Raw genomic sequence first — 18,286 nt, 5'->3', positions numbered from 1 at the left:
GGGTGTTTAGGCATTCTTTTATGAAGCTAAAGACCATGAAATAGAAATACTAATAAAAAAACAATCATGTTGAGGAATTATGCTCAGTGAAATAAACCAACCAGAAAGAAAAAGAACAATATAAGAGGAATGTAGAGGAACTAAATAAGGGATCAGGAAAAAAAAAAAAAGTAACTGTAATAGTAAAAATCAAAATCATCATCAGGCAACTATAAATCAGAAACATTCTATAGGAGAGAGGAGGGAGAAGGATCAGGACAGAACTAGGAAGAGCACAAGGGACTATGGTGACAGTACACAGGTGAATTGGTGGTGGGAATTTCATAGAGAAATCATATATTATACAAAAATGATGATGTAATAAACATACTTATAAAAAATCATGTTGAAAGGCTTCTGTTTTCACATTCAAAAACTCAACCATGATAATCCAAATAAGCTTCCTAAGCAATATGTTAGGCTCTATCCAGCAGATTTTAATACTTTTAAAGATCCTTGATCCATTAGAGAAACTCATGAAAAGGATGAAAGTTCTCCCCAGAAAAATAGGCACAGGCCCAAATTTTGTACACAATTTCAGGAGGGTTCCCAGATGGCTTCCAAACTGCACAAGAGCTAAGTTTTCCCTACTCTTCTCTAAATGAACTACTGAGAATACTAAAGATGAATAATGTCCTTTTGCATAAAGCTCAAACATGTAAGCAAATTTTGTTGAAGAGCTCTTTCAGATGTATAAAACTAGCAAGATTGTTTTTATATATAGTCAAATACGATTACACTCCTAGCTTGTGCTCCTCTGGCTCTATCACGCGGGCATATATCCAACTTTCAAAGCAAAACAAAATGTCATCTGGGGTGCTCATGAAGCTCTTTTCGGTATCTAGACCACGCCAGCCACAGATGCTGCCCTTTTCTCCTCCTCCTTCTTCTCCTTCGTAAAAAGCAAACAGTTGCAACCTCCAAACCACAAAAACCTGGGAAGGACTGTGGCTATTGTAGATATCCAACTTTCAAAGCAAAACAAAATGTCATCTGGGGTGCTCATAAAGCTCCTTTCGGTATCTAGACCATGCCAGCCACAGATGCTGCCCTTTTCTCCTCCTCTTCCTCCCTCTTCTCCTTTGTAAAAAGCAAACAGTTGCAACCTCCAAATCACAAAAACCTAGGAAGGACTGTGGCTATTGTAGTCATCAGCACTACACATCTGAGGTTAGAGTGATTTAGACTCTAAAATGAGCCACAGCTTAGTATACATGACAATGCTTTTTGATACCTAAACTGGAAAGTAAAAAACTACAGGCTGCAATACAGAAATCGAACTACAAGTCCCAGTGTGCTTAGCGCCCCCAAGAAAGCTGTGAGGCCATCGTGCCCGCGCCTGCGCAACCGGTTACTCGCATCGGGTAGACTGCAACCCCGCCGGCACCCTGAGAACGCAGCTGAGGCACCTACTGCGGCGTCGGATTACCGGGAAAATGTGGGTTTTTGGTTACGGGTCCTTGATCTGGAAGGTGGATTTCCCTTATCAGGACAAGCTGGTCGGATACATCACAGGCTACAGCAGGCGCTTCTGGCAGGGCAGCACCGACCATCGCGGGGTCCCCGGCAAGGTGAGGCGCCAGCCAGTTCCCCACACTTACAGTTCCCCGGAGGACTGCTACCCAGCTTTTAGCCCAGCTCCGCGGGACCCACAGTGTGCGCTTCAGGGCCGAGCACGTGGGTTAGGGTAATAATGTATCCATGTCTCCTCCTGGGCCACTTGCCCCTACTTCCCTCGCAAATCACTCCTTCCGACGCCGCTTGAGTTCCTGATGGGTAGTTTCTTGAGGCAGGAAGCACTGAGCACATGTGCACACGTTTGTGTGCTGCGAAGAAGCCCCATCTTTGACAACCTTTGCCCCCCTCCCCCCCAAAAAAAACAGGCGGGAAGATCAGTAATCGCATTACCTAGCATTTAGTTTAAATAATAGAATCAACTTGCAAATTCAGCTTTTAGCTATTTAATTTGTTAGCAGTTATGCACTCTGTGAAACTTTCATTGGTTTAAAAAGTTGCTTATTTCTGGGGTATCTTTATGTCTGTCCAAAGTTTTGGCTTGTGGATTTTTCTTAATGTCACCAAAGGTTATATAAAAACGTGTTTCCAAAATTATCTCGAGCTATTAAGGAGCTTTTTTTACTCTGACCACTTTGGTTGTCAGGAACTAGTGAAGTTAAATGGAGTTCCCAGTTTGTTATATTGGTGACACAGTACCCATTAATACAACCAATATATGTTTTACAGAAACATGAAAATTTATTTAAAATGTTCAGAGAATGAAATCCAGTATGAATCTACCATCCCAGACGCAGGAAAATTCCATCCTGCGGTTATTTAATGTTTTGCCATGATTTCAGAATTATCAGTATGATTTTCACCTGCTTTTCAGTCAACCACGAAAAGATACTCATCTCAATGTATGTGTCCTGAGTTAGGAGCATTTCATTACTTATGCAAATCACCCTTGTATATCTGGCTGCCCCCCTAAACACTAACCTATAAGGAAATAGACATTTTGAGTAACAATGTGGATAATCTGAGCACTTGTTTTTCTAAACCTCCTAACTTTTGAAAGAGTACATTTTTTATTGTCTATAGTTCTGTTAAATACTTTTGAGAGTTATATGACTTTGGTTACTATGTTTTAAAAATAACAACGGCACAAGGTTACTATGTTTTAAAAATAAATTAATAATGGCACAAAAACAAAATATTTACAATGCTAGAAATCAGATGTGGAAGAATGGAGTTAATTCCAAAGAAATACCTGCAGTCATGACAAAGGAGGGAAAGGCTAAAAATTAGTTTGCTCTGCTCATAAAAAAGGCACAGGATTTAAAAATCACAAGAAAGAAACTGAGTTCAACTACAGTTGGCAATTAATCTGATTTCAAGGCAGCCAGATAACTTGCAACTTGACTTGATTTAGGGCAAACATTTATAGACCAACAGAAACTTCATGGTCAAGTTATTTCCAAGAATTTTATAAATTCTTCAAATAAAATAATATTGAAGACTTTAAAGAACTGAGCTGAACTAAAAACCTTGAATGACAACTATGAATGTTTAAAATCACCATTTTTAAGAGAAAAGTCCTAATTCAGACTCCAGTTTTAATGACCAACTATACTTAGGCTGTAGTTATAAATAGCAAACTTTGCTACTCTAGTCCCAACCAAAATGTGTGATGAGCTTGTTATACAGCACTTTGAGATATTAAACTGTCAAAAAAGACTGATAAGAAATTGTCAAGTCAACACAACAGTTCCTGACTCTTCAAATAAGGGAACCATAAAAACCAGCATCTCTTTCTTCCCTTTACTTAAATTTACTGAAATATAGAACAGATACATATGGGGGGGAAATAATGCAATCAATCACTAATAGTTTTACACCTACTTTTATTTAAAGAATCCATCATAGCAAATTAAAGTCCAAGTACTAAACAATTTCTAAGCATACTGTTCAGTTAAAATAAATAGTGAGGACTTTATTATTTTACTGTACATTTTTATTATAATGGACCGCTAGCTTTATGTAACCTTTAAGACAAACAAAACTACAAAAGGCTACAGAAATATCCAGTATATTAGAAACATAATGTAGATGCTATATAAGTCTATGGTTTTTTAAGTCATCATTACATGTGAATTATGGCATTATTAAGCAAATATTCATATCCACATACTGCAGTGTGACATTTGTGGAGTAAATATGTAGCCTACTTGCCTTATTAAATTATGTTTACTTTTTAGCTCCATTAAACTTTAATTTCTCTCTGAATTTAATTAAATATCCTGTCTATATATAATAAAACTGGCCATTTCTCACGAAATTAAGGGTTTATTTAAACGTGAAAATTTTTTCACATGAGAATATACTTCAATTTCAAAAAAGGAAACATTTTAACATAAGAGATATTCCTTACCTAGAGCAGAAGAAACATTACTTATTACACAATGAAAACGCCCATCATGACTCATATTTCACAACTTCCTCTAGTCCTCAGCTTAAAAGACCCTATCTTCAGTTTCAGTGCCAAAAAAAAAAACACACACACAAACACACAAAATCTACTTCAGTACATTTACAAGTTTATATACAAGTTTATATATAAAATAAGCAATATGAACTTAAGAGGAGTCAGCCAAGACCTGATAGAGAAAGTAGTGGGAAGATATCCTAAGGTCATCAAAGGAGGAAAGGCATTCCGCACTGGGAACTGGGATATTCAAATAAATGAATGTTTATAAAAGTTATAACTAATGTATTACAACTTCAGGGGAGCAGTGGTAAAAGATGAAGTTATACTCAAGTAATTATAATAAATTGTTATCTAACTCTGTAGAATATTAACAACCCTGAAAAATTCAAAGTGCTGAAGTGTGTGGCCTAATGTTTTTGCACTAGAAAGTCATCATATCAATAGTACTGAAATTAAGGGAAACTATAAGCTAGAGATGGGCAGTGAGCGTCTTAAGGAAGAAGCAGATTCAGCTGGTAGTCAGAAGCCAGAGTTTACCTACAGAATTGGGTGACTGGGCAGGATGTAAGGCAAGGACAGATGGAGTATAGGACTTATCACCCGGACCTTAAACATTTCTTACTCAGCAAATACCTCCTTCCATTCAAACCTCTTACTGCACACACATTATCAACCTCCCCAGTGAACTTCCTTGAACATGCCAGTTCCCTATTACTTAAGTGCTACAGTTGCTCTTTATTTCTACTTCTCCCAAATTTTAGTAGCTTTCCTTTTTCTAATACTCTCTGATTTCAACTCCATTGTCTGCTAATTTCAGCTGCATTCTGGCATTTTAAATCTGACTCTAATTCTATTTATTCAGTTGCCTTTCTCCTCCATGGGGAACCATCCCTAAAGGTAAGACATTTGGCCTGGTGTAGACCTACTATCTAGGCTAGGCCCTCATTCATAAATCACACCTCATGGTGCTTTTTGCCAAACTTTGTTTTTCTTTCTGCCCACCTAAGACTCAAAATTCTTCCTGCACTTAATAAATGCCATACATCTTAGATCTTACATATTCTCTATTTCATCTGTTCATATTCCAAAATTTACAATGTAAGTTCTTCAAAGCAAGAGTTAAGGTTGTCTTCTCACTGACACAATAAAATAGCTCCTAATTTGTACTGAAACTGAAAATAATATGGTCATACCTATGTAACCGAGTACAATATATATCTTCATTATATCATTATCTTTAATAGAAGACAAATCACAATTTATGATAGAATATTATACAGCCATTGTATAATATGAAACAAGAAAATACAATGAAACAAGAAACAAACCAAAATCTGATGTGTATGTGATTATAATTTATACAAATGGACAAAAACTAGAATGAAGTAACAAAAGTGACACAAACATCTGAATGATTGAAGGGTTACTTGCTCCTGAACAAGAGACACACAAATGGGTAAAAGTGTAGTTTATAACTCAACATTCTCAAGATGTTAACATGTCAGTAGGTACATAGCCCTTGGTGCCAAGTAGGAATCTTATTGTATTAAAACAGAAAATTGAGACAACTCTAGACCTACAGAATAAGAAACTCTGGGAATGAGACCTCGAAGTAAATATTTATCAGGCACTCTTAGTAATTCTGATCTATACTAAAGTTCAAGAAACACTTTTATACAGGAATATACTCTGGAATGTCATGTTTTGTTCCATAATAGAACTATAAAATCATTTTCCCCATGGTGGAAGGGGGGGTAACTAAAAGTTTTATTTACAATTTTCTTCTTTTGTCTTTCATTTTAGAAAAGCTTTAGTCACTGGTGTGTTTTTTAAATATATCCATTTTAAATAAACATGTATATGTAATACATACTCATCCAAAGGAATCTTAGAAAGGACAAGATTGGTAATAAGTAGGTCACAGTATTTAGTTCACTTTAAAATTTATCTATTAAGAAAGTGTTTAATATGAGCAAATGAAGTTAAAACATCCCATATCAATATAAGTTGCTAGTGCTTAATGAACTTTTAACTCAGAATTTTTTTTTTCCCCATTTAAAAACAGCCTGGAAGAGTGGTGACTCTTGTTGAAGATCCTGGGGTATGGTATAATTATTCATTTTTGTAGCCTTTAATTACAGCAAATTTTGAGATGTTTCTCAGATTTAATAATCAATGAAATTTCATTACTAATTATCACAGAAAATTCTAATTGCACTAGCTCTAGAATTCTATCTCTGTTGCGTTTCTTTTCATGTTTGTAGAATTGAGGCCAGTGGAGAAAATTGGAGTGTAGAATGCAAAGTAGACAACTTTTTTTCTTAATGGATTTATTGATTGAGAATTGTGTGATACCCTGCTGAAACTGACAGTCAACCAGACTACCACTAATCAAATGGAATCTTTAAAGCTCTCCTCAAATGTGTTATGAATCTAACAGTAGAAATCCCAGTCAGGAAATCTTACTTTCTTTACTGCCTAATATAAAAGGCAGAACAGGTTTTTAAACATACATGTAACAATAAAAAACTTTTATTTACCCAATAGCTCTGTTTCTAAAATATTTTCTTAAAGATTTATTTATTTATACAGAACTGGGGTACAGGCCAGAGGTGCAGGGGCAGTGAGAGGATCACCAGTGTGTGGGAGCAGAATAGGCAGATGAAGGAAGTACGCAGCTGAGTGGAGCAGGGGGCCCCCGACAGGAGAGATCTGCTGCGCCATGGGGATCACCATGGGGTCACCTCCCAGGCTGAGAATCGAACTTGCACTGAAGTGGCTGTAGCTAGCTTGCAGTGCTGCGTCCTAACTGGTGCACCACCAGGGAGGGCCTTCTAAAATATTTTAATATTTCAAGATACTGAAATATTAACATTTCAAAAATACCCACTTCATTGGGGTTTAGATTCAAAATTTTATATTATGAAGTTAAAGATTTTCCTTTTGAAAAGATATACAAACAGCAAGCAGCTAAAACACCACAGATGATAATGATAAAGACAGAAATATTTTCATAATTTAGATTCAGAAGAAAACCTACAAAAATGACTTCAAATGATAACTGTAATTCCAAATTAAACAGTTAACTAATGACACTTGGTTTCTATAGAATTTTAATTCATTCAAGAATATGTTTATATCTACATATTTAATAATTAAAGGGTGTTCAAAAAACTAGAAATTCTTTATTACAAACTAAGTCTAGCTATACTGCAGATAACTTGTTAAAAATTTTAACTCTAAGTGCTTTACAGCTAAAGTATATTGTTTTTACCAACTTTTTGTTCATGAGCTCTTTTAGTATTCTGGATAGAGTAATTTACATAGGAGTTTAGAAACTATGGTGGTGGCACAGGGGTGATTTGGTGATGGGAAACCCGTGGGGATTACAATTGAGATGAAAAAAAAAAATGTGAAAAATGATGTAAAAATAAACTTTTTAATAAAAAAAAAAAAAGAAATGAACAAATAAAATGAGGCTTAAATAGGTGATTATTTTGTTAGAGAGCTTTTAAAATAATAGAACCCTCTCTGCAAACAAGAGAAAACCAGTATGTAAAATAATGAATGCTTAAAGCTTTACCACCATATTTTAAATGATTAAGTGAAGATATTATTATTCATTTCAGTCCTATTCATTTAAAAGAAAAAGGCCTAATTTTTAAATTTTATGAAAAGATAAATATTCTGGCATGTTTCTGACACAGGAAATATATTCAATTGAAGAATTTTAAATGTTAACTGTCATTACAGTTAAGTATATACATAAGTATACTTAAGTAAAGAAAACTACCTTGATTTTTCTAAGAATATACAAGATATTTTCTTAGATCACACTGCAGTATGTCTTCACTTTATTTAGCCTTGTACAATGAAATGATATATCCTTTTCATTTTTCACAGGGCTGTGTGTGGGGTGTTGCTTATAGATTGCCAGTAGGAAAGGAAGAAGAAGTAAAAGCATACCTTGACTTCAGAGAGAAAGGCGGCTATATGACAACAACAGTTATTTTTTATCCGAAAGATCCCACAACGAAACCATTCAGTGTGTTGTTATATATTGGAACATGTGATAATCCTAATTATCTCGGTCCTGCACCTCTGGAAGACATTGCTGAACAAATTTTTAATGCAGCTGGTCCTAGCGGAAGAAATACAGAGTATCTTTTTGAACTTGCAAATTCTATTAGAAACCTTGTGCCAGAAGATGCAGATGAGCATCTCTTCTCTTTGGAAAAATTAGTAAAGGAACGTTTAGAAAGAAAACCAAACCTCAACTGCATATAAAGACCCAATACTGACTTTTCCAAATAAGGAGAGCTCCTTCAGCAAAGAGATTCACTGCACAACAACAGTATGATATGAAAATGTGTTTAAGATCTTATTTTTCTCTAATACAGTGTAGATGTCATAAAATTTAGTTTAATTCCAACTGTCCTGAAATATATTCAGAATACTAAGGACTAGTACAAGAAAAATTCAAGTTTTAATAATATTATGATTTCCTAATATATATACTGAATATTTGCTTATGAGAAATTAGTTCTCTGGAGAAAAATACAATGGACTCAGTTCAGAGCTTGTTTTTACTGGAGTAAAATATGAAATTTAATCAGAGTAAAATTCTGTTGTTTCACATCACAATACTATTTTGAAGTTGTAAAGAATTAAACTAAAAGTTCAATAAATATAAGGTTATATCTTCAGTATACTTAACAATAAATCTGTAACCATGGCTTAAATTAGAACTTAAAATTATGTATAACTAGAAATACATAGTAATACAGGCAGATTTCAATCTTGATTGTAATTTCAAATTTAAACCAAAAAACTTGGCATTTTTAATATTAATATTTCCTTATGATTATATTATACAATAGCTCTTCTTCAAATAAATGCATTTTCTACATGTAAAACTCTTTAAGATAGAAAAGCACAAAATACATTACACAAATCACAATCATTAACAATGTTGTTTTTCCTTGACTTTGTATTAATCTTACACTAAAACTTGAAAGATGGACTTTCTGATGTTACAAACCAAAAGAAATATATATAATGAAATTATTAATGCTTGAAATTTTTTAAGTAGCAGTGTCTGATCTACTATATGGCTTATCCCCTTCTTTGTCATCACCTAGACAGAAGTATCTCCTAAATAGTATTCATGATGTTACTCCCAGTGAAAACATACATGTAATTAATTACATAAACTTACCCTGATTCTGACTGATTTTTTTCTGATTACAGGTGACTTATTCTTAGTAGAACAGTCCCTGTACATCTCAACATAAAAAACTATGAGCATCACATTAAATCTACTATGAAACAATAAAATCTCCTCAGATCCAGATGAGACCAATAATTAGAGAATTTTTTCACATAAAATAAAATTACCCTACCTACTAGAAACAGTAATCCTTTTTTTTCATATTTTTTAATTTTCTGTTAACATCTTGGTAATCTACTCAGCTATGTGTAACTATTTTAAGTATTTTTTGACATTTTCTAAGTGCTCAATTTAAAATGAGTAGACTAGACAAAGAAAATGGGCTATAATAACAAAGTAATATTACCAGCTATAAATAAAAAAATGAGATCTTGCCATTTTCAACAACATGGGAAGAACTGGAGATTATGCTAAGAAAATATGTCAGAAAGAGAAAGACAAATACTGATGATGTTCACTCATGTAAAATATGAAGAAAGAAACAAACAAAACCCAACCAAACCCTTGGAACCTGACTACAAAACTGAGGTTACTAGAGAAGTTTGGGGGGAGAAGAAGCTTAAGGATTATTGGTGCTTTCATGATTGACCTGGTATGGTTATATACATTTGAAGGGGTGTGTACCTCTACCCGAAATCACTTACAGTGTTGCAAATGTTACCTTAATAAAATAATCTTGTAAAAAAAAAGAAAATGGCCCAGAAGTACTCATAGAATACTATGAAAAAGATAAATGAAAATAGAACCACACCTAGATATGTCCTCTAAAATATCATAAATCCAGTAATAACAAAAAGTGCCTAATGAAATTTTTTTTAGGGGAAAAAGATCATTTACAAAAAAGGAGACTCACACTCATTATACTATAAATAACTAACAGATACTCTGAAGGAACAATGGTTTCAGTTTTGAGTAGAACAATGATTTTTCCATTACAAATTTTATTCACAAACTTGAATAAATGAAAAAGCAAAGTAAATGCAATTTTAGATATGTAAGGCCTGTAAACATTACATTACCCGCTCTATGTCAATTTCTATAAAGAAAAAAAAAAAACCTTGAGATTTTACTCGCAACAAAGTGGAAAAATAGCACTATATACCTAGCCCAGAGAGGTAATACCACTCAAAAAGCAGAATATGGGACAGATTTGGGAAGCATCTTACATATTTCAGAGTTTAAAATGTATCTTCAAAGACAAAGATTCATTTTAGCCAATATAGAACTATTAAAGGAAGATAAAGGGGGTGTTTCAAATGGCACAATAAAAGAATCATGTTTTTCTGCATTTCAAATTTCACCTCTTGGTTTTATAAGTGAATAATGTCTGCATACTTACAATATTGTAAACAGTTTAGGGGGTTGTCAGTGTTTAAGAATCAACCTATATATACCAGTAAGAATGGCACATACTAAAAAGAGGAAACAAGTGTTGGCAAGGATGTAGAGAAAAAGGAACTCTCCTACACTGCTGGTGGGAATGCAAACTGGTACAACCACTATGGAAAGCTGTGCAGAGGTTCCTCAAGCTACTAAAAATGGAGCTTCCATGTGATCTAGCAATTCCACTCTTAGGTATCTACCCAAAGAATATAAAAACATTAATTCAAAAGGATACCTGCACCCCATGTTCACCGCAGCACTATTTACAATAGGTAAATAATGGAAACAACCCAAATGCCCAAAAATAGATGACTGGGTCAAGAATATGTGGTATATATATATATGCAATGGAATACTATTTAGCAATCAAAGATAAACTCAAGCCATTTGCAGCAAAATGGATGGAACTGGAAGGAATTATCCTCAGAGACATAAACCAGAAGGAAAAGAAAAATATCAAGATGGTTTCACTCATAGGAAGAATGCAGGGACCAGGAAAAAAATTACAATAAATAAAAAAATTAACAGGCAACTATTAATCAGAGCCCTCTGCAGGGGAGGAAGAGAGGGGTTAGAACAGGGGAAGGAATGTGTTCTCACACAAGTGACTATGGTGATGGTGCACAGGTAAATTGGAGATGGGAATTTTGCAGGGACTACACCTAAAAAGAAAAAGCAAGCATTGTACAAAAAAAAAGTAAAATATATTTTAAATAAAATTAAAAAAAAAAACCTATAAGCAAAGCATAGAGGATCCAAATGAAGTCATAAAATGCAGACGTTACAAACATACAGTAGTAATTACAGAATATTGAAATGATGATAGTAAATGCTACATGTATTATATAACAAATACCATGCATTATGCTAAAAAAAAGTTTCACATACAGTTAACTCATTTGATGATAAAATGGCAGCACTGAGATGTAGGTAAGAGAATGGCTTCTGAGGACAAACTACTTGAGGTTTAATGTCCATTTTCACTGCTTACCAGCGTTATGACCATAGACCAGTTGTCGTACTAACACATTCTATTTGAAGACTTACGAAATTGAATCTTATAGTAGATTTTCTGTCATATAAGTATTTGACACAGTTACTTTATTTACTGGGTGTAAAGAAAATAAAGTAAACCTTAAAATCAATAGCAAAGGGGCACTGTTATAGTTTAAAAGAGACCATTGAGACAGCCAGCAAATGCTTGCTTATTCTGAAATCTACTTATTCTGAATCAATGTCTTTTTCAAACTCCAAACCAAATGTCCTATACAATGTGCCTCGTTTTGGATTTACTTCTTTTCTTACTAGGCCCAGGTATGACAATCATGTAGATATTGTTGAACAGACGTTTACTATATACTTGGAGGAACAAATCAATTTAAAAGTTTGTTTTAATTAAGTACTTAAAAGAATACCAGTACATACATATCTTAATAGAGTACATAATAAATCTCAATCTCCAGCTCAGAACTCGTGAACTCCTAAACACCTCATTATTCTTTTAGTTTGCCTTATTGTTGGAAAATCAGCTACCCAAGAAAAATCAGGGGTTTAGGCCACTATAGATAATGCATCATTAATATGTCTTTCAATATACCTTTACATATCAGGACTTTTGCTTTTAACAGCAATAGCGCACACACAACAAATGTCACTAGGTCAAAGGTTTGCACATTTCATCTTTAATAAAAATTACTCATCTAAAAGTTTATTAGAGCAGATCTATCTTTCCTATTACAGTACCTGGACTTCCTCTCTTGCTGAAAAAGGTCATCTCCAACTACAAAAATATTCTAGCTTCTTTATATATATATTCTATAAATTATTTTATGATAAAGGGGATTACTTTTATTTATTATAGATGAAGAGATAGCAAATGACACTAGCAGCAGCACTTATTAATGTACCTTTCCCTGTGAAAGTGAAATATCACCCTTGTCACATATTAAACTTCTTTATGTCATTCCTGAGCCCCCTGCCGATAGCCAAACCATTTACTTTTGATTGCTTTATGTATTATGGACACATGTTCTTTCATCCACTTAAAATAAGCCTGTCAAGTTCTATAAAAATATATCATTTGGTAAGGTCCTATACAAATGCCTAAGACTGCTTTGTTTATTTCTACTCTTCCTACCTCCCATCCCTTGCACTTATCACCTCCTCCCTTTAATTATCTACAATACTTTATCTGTGCAGTATCCCCTTAAAACACTCCTTACTGGGCCCTCCCTTGTGGCGCAGCGGGTTAAAGCACTGCACTGAGAAGCTAAAGCCACTTCCGCATGAGTTCAATCCCCGCCTGCCCCAGAGGTGACCACATGGCGTGGCAGACCTCTCCTGACCCACCCGCTGCTCCCCTCAGCAGTGTACTTCGTCGATCTGCCTGTTCTGCTCCCCACTCTGTCTCTGGTGAAGCCTCTCACCACCCCTGAGCCTCTAGCCTGTACCCCGGTTCTGTATGTACAAATAAATAAATCTTTTAAAAAAAAAAAAAAACACTCCTTACTTTTACTGTAAGTCACATATCCCTTTCTAGGTGGTAATGTTTTGATGGACTTAATCTATAGCTGAGTTATAGATATAGTCTATAATCTTTAGTGCCTCCAAGCCATATTTGTTGGATGAAACTGCACAACTTTCTTGATCTTTCCCAAATCTCTAGTTCTACATACAGTTAACTGAAAATTGCTGTATTAAAACGCCTTCATATGCAGAAAGTAGTTTTCTGGAAACCTAAAATGCAGAAAATTTTAAGTTGTGTATTCTGTCCCTCATTTATATGAGAAAAAGATACTTTTACATAAATAGCATTTTTTGAAAATAAGAACTCCTAAGTTGTGGTGAGGTTAATACAGGTTCTGGACAAATTTTGATCCAAAATCCTCTATGGGTTGAGATAAGATGGTGGTCTTGCCAACCTGTCCAGGAACAAAAATAGGTTCTTGATTCACCCTGGTACTAGCAGCAGTAGCATAAGTGTTTTAGAACTATCCTAAAACTTTTATTTCCACTTTGAAACAGAGCTTTATATTTTGTCATAAATCTACATACTTCTCTCTTCCAGATAAATACCATTGCAAAGTATAGCTTGCTTTGACACTTGAGAAGGATGATAGTATGCTACCATCCATCTCTAGCTATTCCATATGAACACACAAAACCAAATCCTATCCATGATGAAGAAATAGCAAATGCTGAAAAACAGACTAGAAGAAAAAGGTGAAAACTTTGAGCAAGAAAAAACAAAAACTTAGCAAAATGTTCTTTAATCACTGCTGATATCCTTGTGGATAGTAGCATAGGTGTCTTAAGAAACTGTACCCTCAAAAAGACAGATATCAAGGTACTCCAGAATCAAGAGAAATGTTACCCTGTGTTTTATTTGCTATTGAGAAAATGCAAACTGGAATATTAACTAATACGTTGTAAAAAAATAGTGAAGTATCTTCATATTTAAAAAAAAAATTCTCTATGATGATAACCAATGTACATAATAGTAACATCAGCAAAAGTCAAGATTAAGTATATATCATCAAAGATATGAAACAAAGAAGACCACCTGCATTATAGGCAAAAAAATACTCACCACATTGCAAAAAGTTTTGGAGTGCTGTTCACTCCTTAACATCTTCCCCCTTGGTAAATTAATGCCTAAAAATTCATCACTAACATTCATGCTTTTCATTTAAAAGTCAAATCAATGATTTCTCAATCATAGATCATTTTGTATGCCAAGGGACATTTAGAAACGTTGGCAGATATTTTTGGTTGTCACAAATGGTAACACAGGGGCAGTTTACTAGCATCTCATGGACACAAGCCAGGAGTACTATTAAACATCTTACAATGCACAGGATATCCTTCAAAACAGGATTATCTTGCCCAAAATTCCAAATGGTAGGCTTGACAATCTGTTAAAGTACAAAAGTACATCATTTTTATTTCAATATATATGGAAGTCTTCCACTTCAGCCTAATACCATCAAGCCCCATTTTTCTCTAGTCCTTCATGCTGCCAAATCCAATAGTTACTTCCTAACCCTCATCTTGCAAACTTTTCAGCACTGATTGAGCTAGCAGGTCATTCCCTCCTTTGTGAAACATTGCTTTCTCTTGACTTTCTTCATAACTCCCTTCCCTAATTTTCTTTCTACTATACTGAATATACCTTTTCACTCCTTTTTGTTAACTTGTGTCTTCCCTTTAACATCCTCCTTTTTCTCCTACATAATCTCAGCCAGTACCAAGATTTAATTACATCTACATGCCAATAAAACTAAGTTTACAACTCCACCTGACTTCCCCTTCAGCTTCAGACTTATTTAAACAATTGATCAGCTGCTCTTAGATATCCAATTTATATCTAAAACCTAGTATATCCAAAATAGGATCCTTGGTAATGATAATGATTAATATTGTAAATTGTTATTACCATAATCAAAACATCAGGGAATCTGGGTTTGATTCTGGCAATTTTTTTAAATTTATTTTACTTATGCATCCAAGAACTGGGGTATAGGACAGAGGTGTAGGGGTGTGAGGGTGAGAAGATTCAACAGAGATCGAATAGGGAGAGCAGAACAAGACATACTGACCAAAATACACTGCTGAGGAGAGCAGTGGGTGAGACAGAAGAGGTCTGCTGTGCCATGTAGGTCAGCTCCCTGGCTAGAATTCCAACTCACACTGCAGAGACTGCCTATAGCTTCATTGTGCTGAGACTTACTTAACCCCTTGTGCTATCACGAAGGCCCTGATTCCAGCAATTTTTACATAAATTTCAAATTACTTCAAAATAAAAAAGCAAACAAATAAAAACATGATTCCCTTCAGTCTACATGCTGTTTATCCTCTTTCAGTAAATTATCAGTCTTCACTGTGAAAATTACACCATCCGTCACTCATCAAAAATGTGCAGGCATCATCATTAGTTGATGTCTTTAAGAAAATGCTATATCTGATCTTCAGCAAGTTCTAATTGCTCTATCTGATAAATATAAACAAATCCTGTCACTTTTTCCCATCTCCATTGCTGTCAGCTTCCTAAGTGGTGTCCCTGTTACTATACTTTCCCACAGTATTAATATCCTAGGACTGCCATAGCTAATTACTAAAAACTAGATAACTTAAAGCAGTTTCACAGTTCTGAAAGCAAACAATCTAAAATCAAGGACCTCGTGCACCTGAAATTTCAAGGGGAAAATACTACCTACCTCTTCTTAACTTCTGGAGGTTTTTCAATTTTCCTAGGCCTATAAACATATTACTTTAATCTCTACCTCTATCTTCACAAAGCACTTTCTCAGTGAACCTAACTACATGTCCAAATTACCCTCTTCTTGTAAAGACATTTATTAATTCCACCCTAATTCAAGATGACCTTAATTCAATATGACAGATTAACTTGGCTACATCTGTAAAGACCTTGTTTCCAAGTTAGTTCACAATCACAAATAACAAGTATTAAGATGTCACTTCTATTTGGGGAACACAATTCAGCCTTAACGTCACCTATAACCAAATTTCCATACAACCGCCATAATGATCCTCATGAATCTATATCTGGCCATGTCACTCTTGTGCCTAATGCCATGTGTTCAGCTGGCCTCTTCCAGCCTCTGAAATGTGATATTCTTCCACTTTCCTTACACTCCAGTCACAATGGCTTGCTTTCTGTCTCTCCAATACATCAAGCTCATCCCTACCTGAGATCCTCCTCATGGAAATTTCTGGGGGCCTTCCTCATCACTTAAAGTCACAGCTCGAGTGTCAGTTCTTACCATCTACCTAAGCAGAACACTCCAAAAGTATTATCTTTACAAACCAAGTTTCTATGCACGCATTTTATTCTACCAGAAATTATCCTATTATTTATTTGAATACTCTCCTTACTTGAAAATAAGCTCTATTGAGGCAGATTCTTTCCTAGGGCTCTCCAAACACTAACGCAGGGCTATGACTTCATGATTTCCTATATTACCAAGATTTTTCAATTTTTCTACTACTTTCTTTGTTACTCATTTAAATATTTAATCCATTTTGAATTAATCTTTATATACTTAAAAAATACGTCACCTCAGATGATTCCACTGAAAAAGTCTACAATCCCATCTATTGGATAAAGCTCAAACACAACACTTCTGCAGGTATATGCAACTTTCCCTGAACTAACCACTTCTGTTCCTCCATCACTCCTGCTAATGATCCAACCCACTCTGTCCTCGAACCACATCAAAATGCTCTAATGGACCATCTATAAGAATTACATTTGAAATGCACTTCCCCACCTGCCTGATAAACTCCTATAAATTCTTAAAGCCCAGTTCTAATGTCACCTTTCCGGAAAGCTTTCCCTGACCAAATCTGAGTGCCTCATTTCCTTCTTTGTATTTCCATTCTAACAATCCTCTAGTGTGCCGCAGAATATATAAAGTACTTAGACTAGTGCCTAGCTGACTGTAAATAATTTATAAAGTTTAACTACTGTGACAACCATATAGATTGCGATTGCTATTCCCAGACAGTGGGAAACAGAAGACAAAGAGCTGTTTATTTGCCATTTTACCAATTTCAGTGGCCTGGCATATTTCAGAAATTAAGTATTAATATTAATTATTATATACACTAGGTAAATGAATGAATGAAAAGCAAATTCGGGAATAAAATCATTTTCTTTGACACTGGATTCCTCGTGTTTCAAAAAATGGTTAAAAAATAAAATGGACTGCTCTTCCTTTTGAATTTGGTTTAAAAGGGATGAGGGAAATGGTCATTAGAAGAGAGCAAAGTCTAGCCTTTCCCACTTACCAGCGAGAGAAAAGGTGATGTATGTGTATGGATTATATATAGTATAGACTATATATATAATGCATGTCAGTATATTGGAAATTAAAACGGTAGCTTTTTTTTTTTTAGAGAGAGAGAAGAAGCCAAAACTTTTTGTTTTTCTTTGTAATGCAGACAGATGTATCTTAACCGCTGGGAAGTTCACAACCTCACATTCACCCGGCTCTGAATCTCACTTTAGGAAATCTATCATCTTCCTTCCTAAAACACTTCAGACTTGAGAAGACAGAGCCGCGAGTGGGGTAAAAATTTAGGGTCTGCGATGTCTACCACTTTATCCCACGAGCAGTGTCTGCCATGCCAACTATGGAGAATCACAGTAGTACGGTGGGGGAGACTGCACGTTTCCTCAGCTCAGGTCTTCCCTTAAACCAGGGCTGCAGAGGCTGAGCAAAATACCCTGCGTTAGGCAACAGCTGCTAAGTCCCGAACCGACAGCTCAAGAGGAGGAAAAAAGCTCCAGGCGGGAAAGACGAAGTGTGCAGACGCCATATGCAGAGACAAACAAACAGCACAGCAGTGGTGTAGATGAGCACGGACCACCACCGTCGCTACCTGGAACCGTCTCACCTAATGACACCGGCTCACACACCCCTTCCCGCTCTCAGAGCCAAGTCCCCGCCCACCCGCTGCGGAGTCGCGAGGGCGGCGGGAGGAAGCGGCCGCCGCCTACCAAACTCACGGTTCTCTGGGCCGACACTTCTCCCCCGAAAAGACTGGTCAAAGGCCCGCTCTCCGGGCGCCCCTCGGTACGGCCGCAGCGTTCGATCTTAATCGGTAGACTGCGGTAGTGAGAAACG

At 35.5% G+C, this 18,286-nt stretch overlaps 2 protein-coding genes across 6 annotated transcripts in view; one reads left to right on the top strand and one right to left on the bottom strand.

The window, feature by feature from the left end:
• Positions 1-18,286, bottom strand: part of LOC105853159 (ankyrin repeat and SOCS box protein 3) — a 102,605-nt gene that overhangs the window by 42,986 nt on the left and 41,333 nt on the right. The window contains exon 1 of one of the 4 annotated variants that reach the window (XM_012727435.1): positions 18,169-18,285. The exons of 1 other annotated variant lie outside the window; for it this stretch is intronic. The gene's annotated coding sequence lies outside the window, so the exon portion shown is untranslated. Of the gene's footprint in view, positions 1-18,159; position 18,286 lie in introns of those variants that run through there. 2 more of the 4 variants (XM_012727433.1, XM_012727434.1) reach the window with 2 other exon arrangements.
• Positions 1,387-8,459, top strand: CHAC2 (ChaC, cation transport regulator homolog 2 (E. coli)). Of its 2 annotated transcripts, XM_004686199.2 has the most exons (3): positions 1,387-1,610; positions 6,090-6,125; positions 7,928-8,459. In XM_004686199.2, exons 1-3 carry the CDS (start codon positions 1,476-1,478, stop codon positions 8,309-8,311), a joined length of 555 nt encoding a protein of 184 aa, XP_004686256.1. In that variant the 5' UTR covers positions 1,387-1,475; the 3' UTR covers positions 8,312-8,459. The 2 variants fall into 2 exon arrangements, with proteins under 2 accessions (XP_004686256.1, XP_012582893.1); XM_012727439.1 differs by lacking the exon at positions 6,090-6,125 and having other exon boundaries at positions 1,390-1,610.

This window comes from Condylura cristata, unplaced genomic scaffold (assembly GCF_000260355.1).
Source record: "Condylura cristata isolate star-nosed mole 26May11 unplaced genomic scaffold, ConCri1.0 scaffold00020, whole genome shotgun sequence".
Taxonomy (NCBI): domain Eukaryota; kingdom Metazoa; phylum Chordata; class Mammalia; order Eulipotyphla; family Talpidae; genus Condylura; species Condylura cristata.
The sequence above is the reverse complement of the archived record's forward strand: the minus strand, read 5'-3'. Positions and strand labels throughout refer to the sequence as shown.

Coding starts and splice junctions, on each gene's coding strand:
- CHAC2 (XM_004686199.2), top strand. CDS start 1,476: ATGTGGGTTTTTGGTTACGGGTCCTTGATCTGGAAGGTGGATTTCCCT. Junction 1,611..6,089: donor ATCGCGGGGTCCCCGGCAAG/GTGAGGCGCCAG, acceptor ATTTAAAAACAG/CCTGGAAGAGTGGTGACTCT. Junction 6,126..7,927: donor CTCTTGTTGAAGATCCTGGG/GTATGGTATAAT, acceptor CATTTTTCACAG/GGCTGTGTGTGGGGTGTTGC.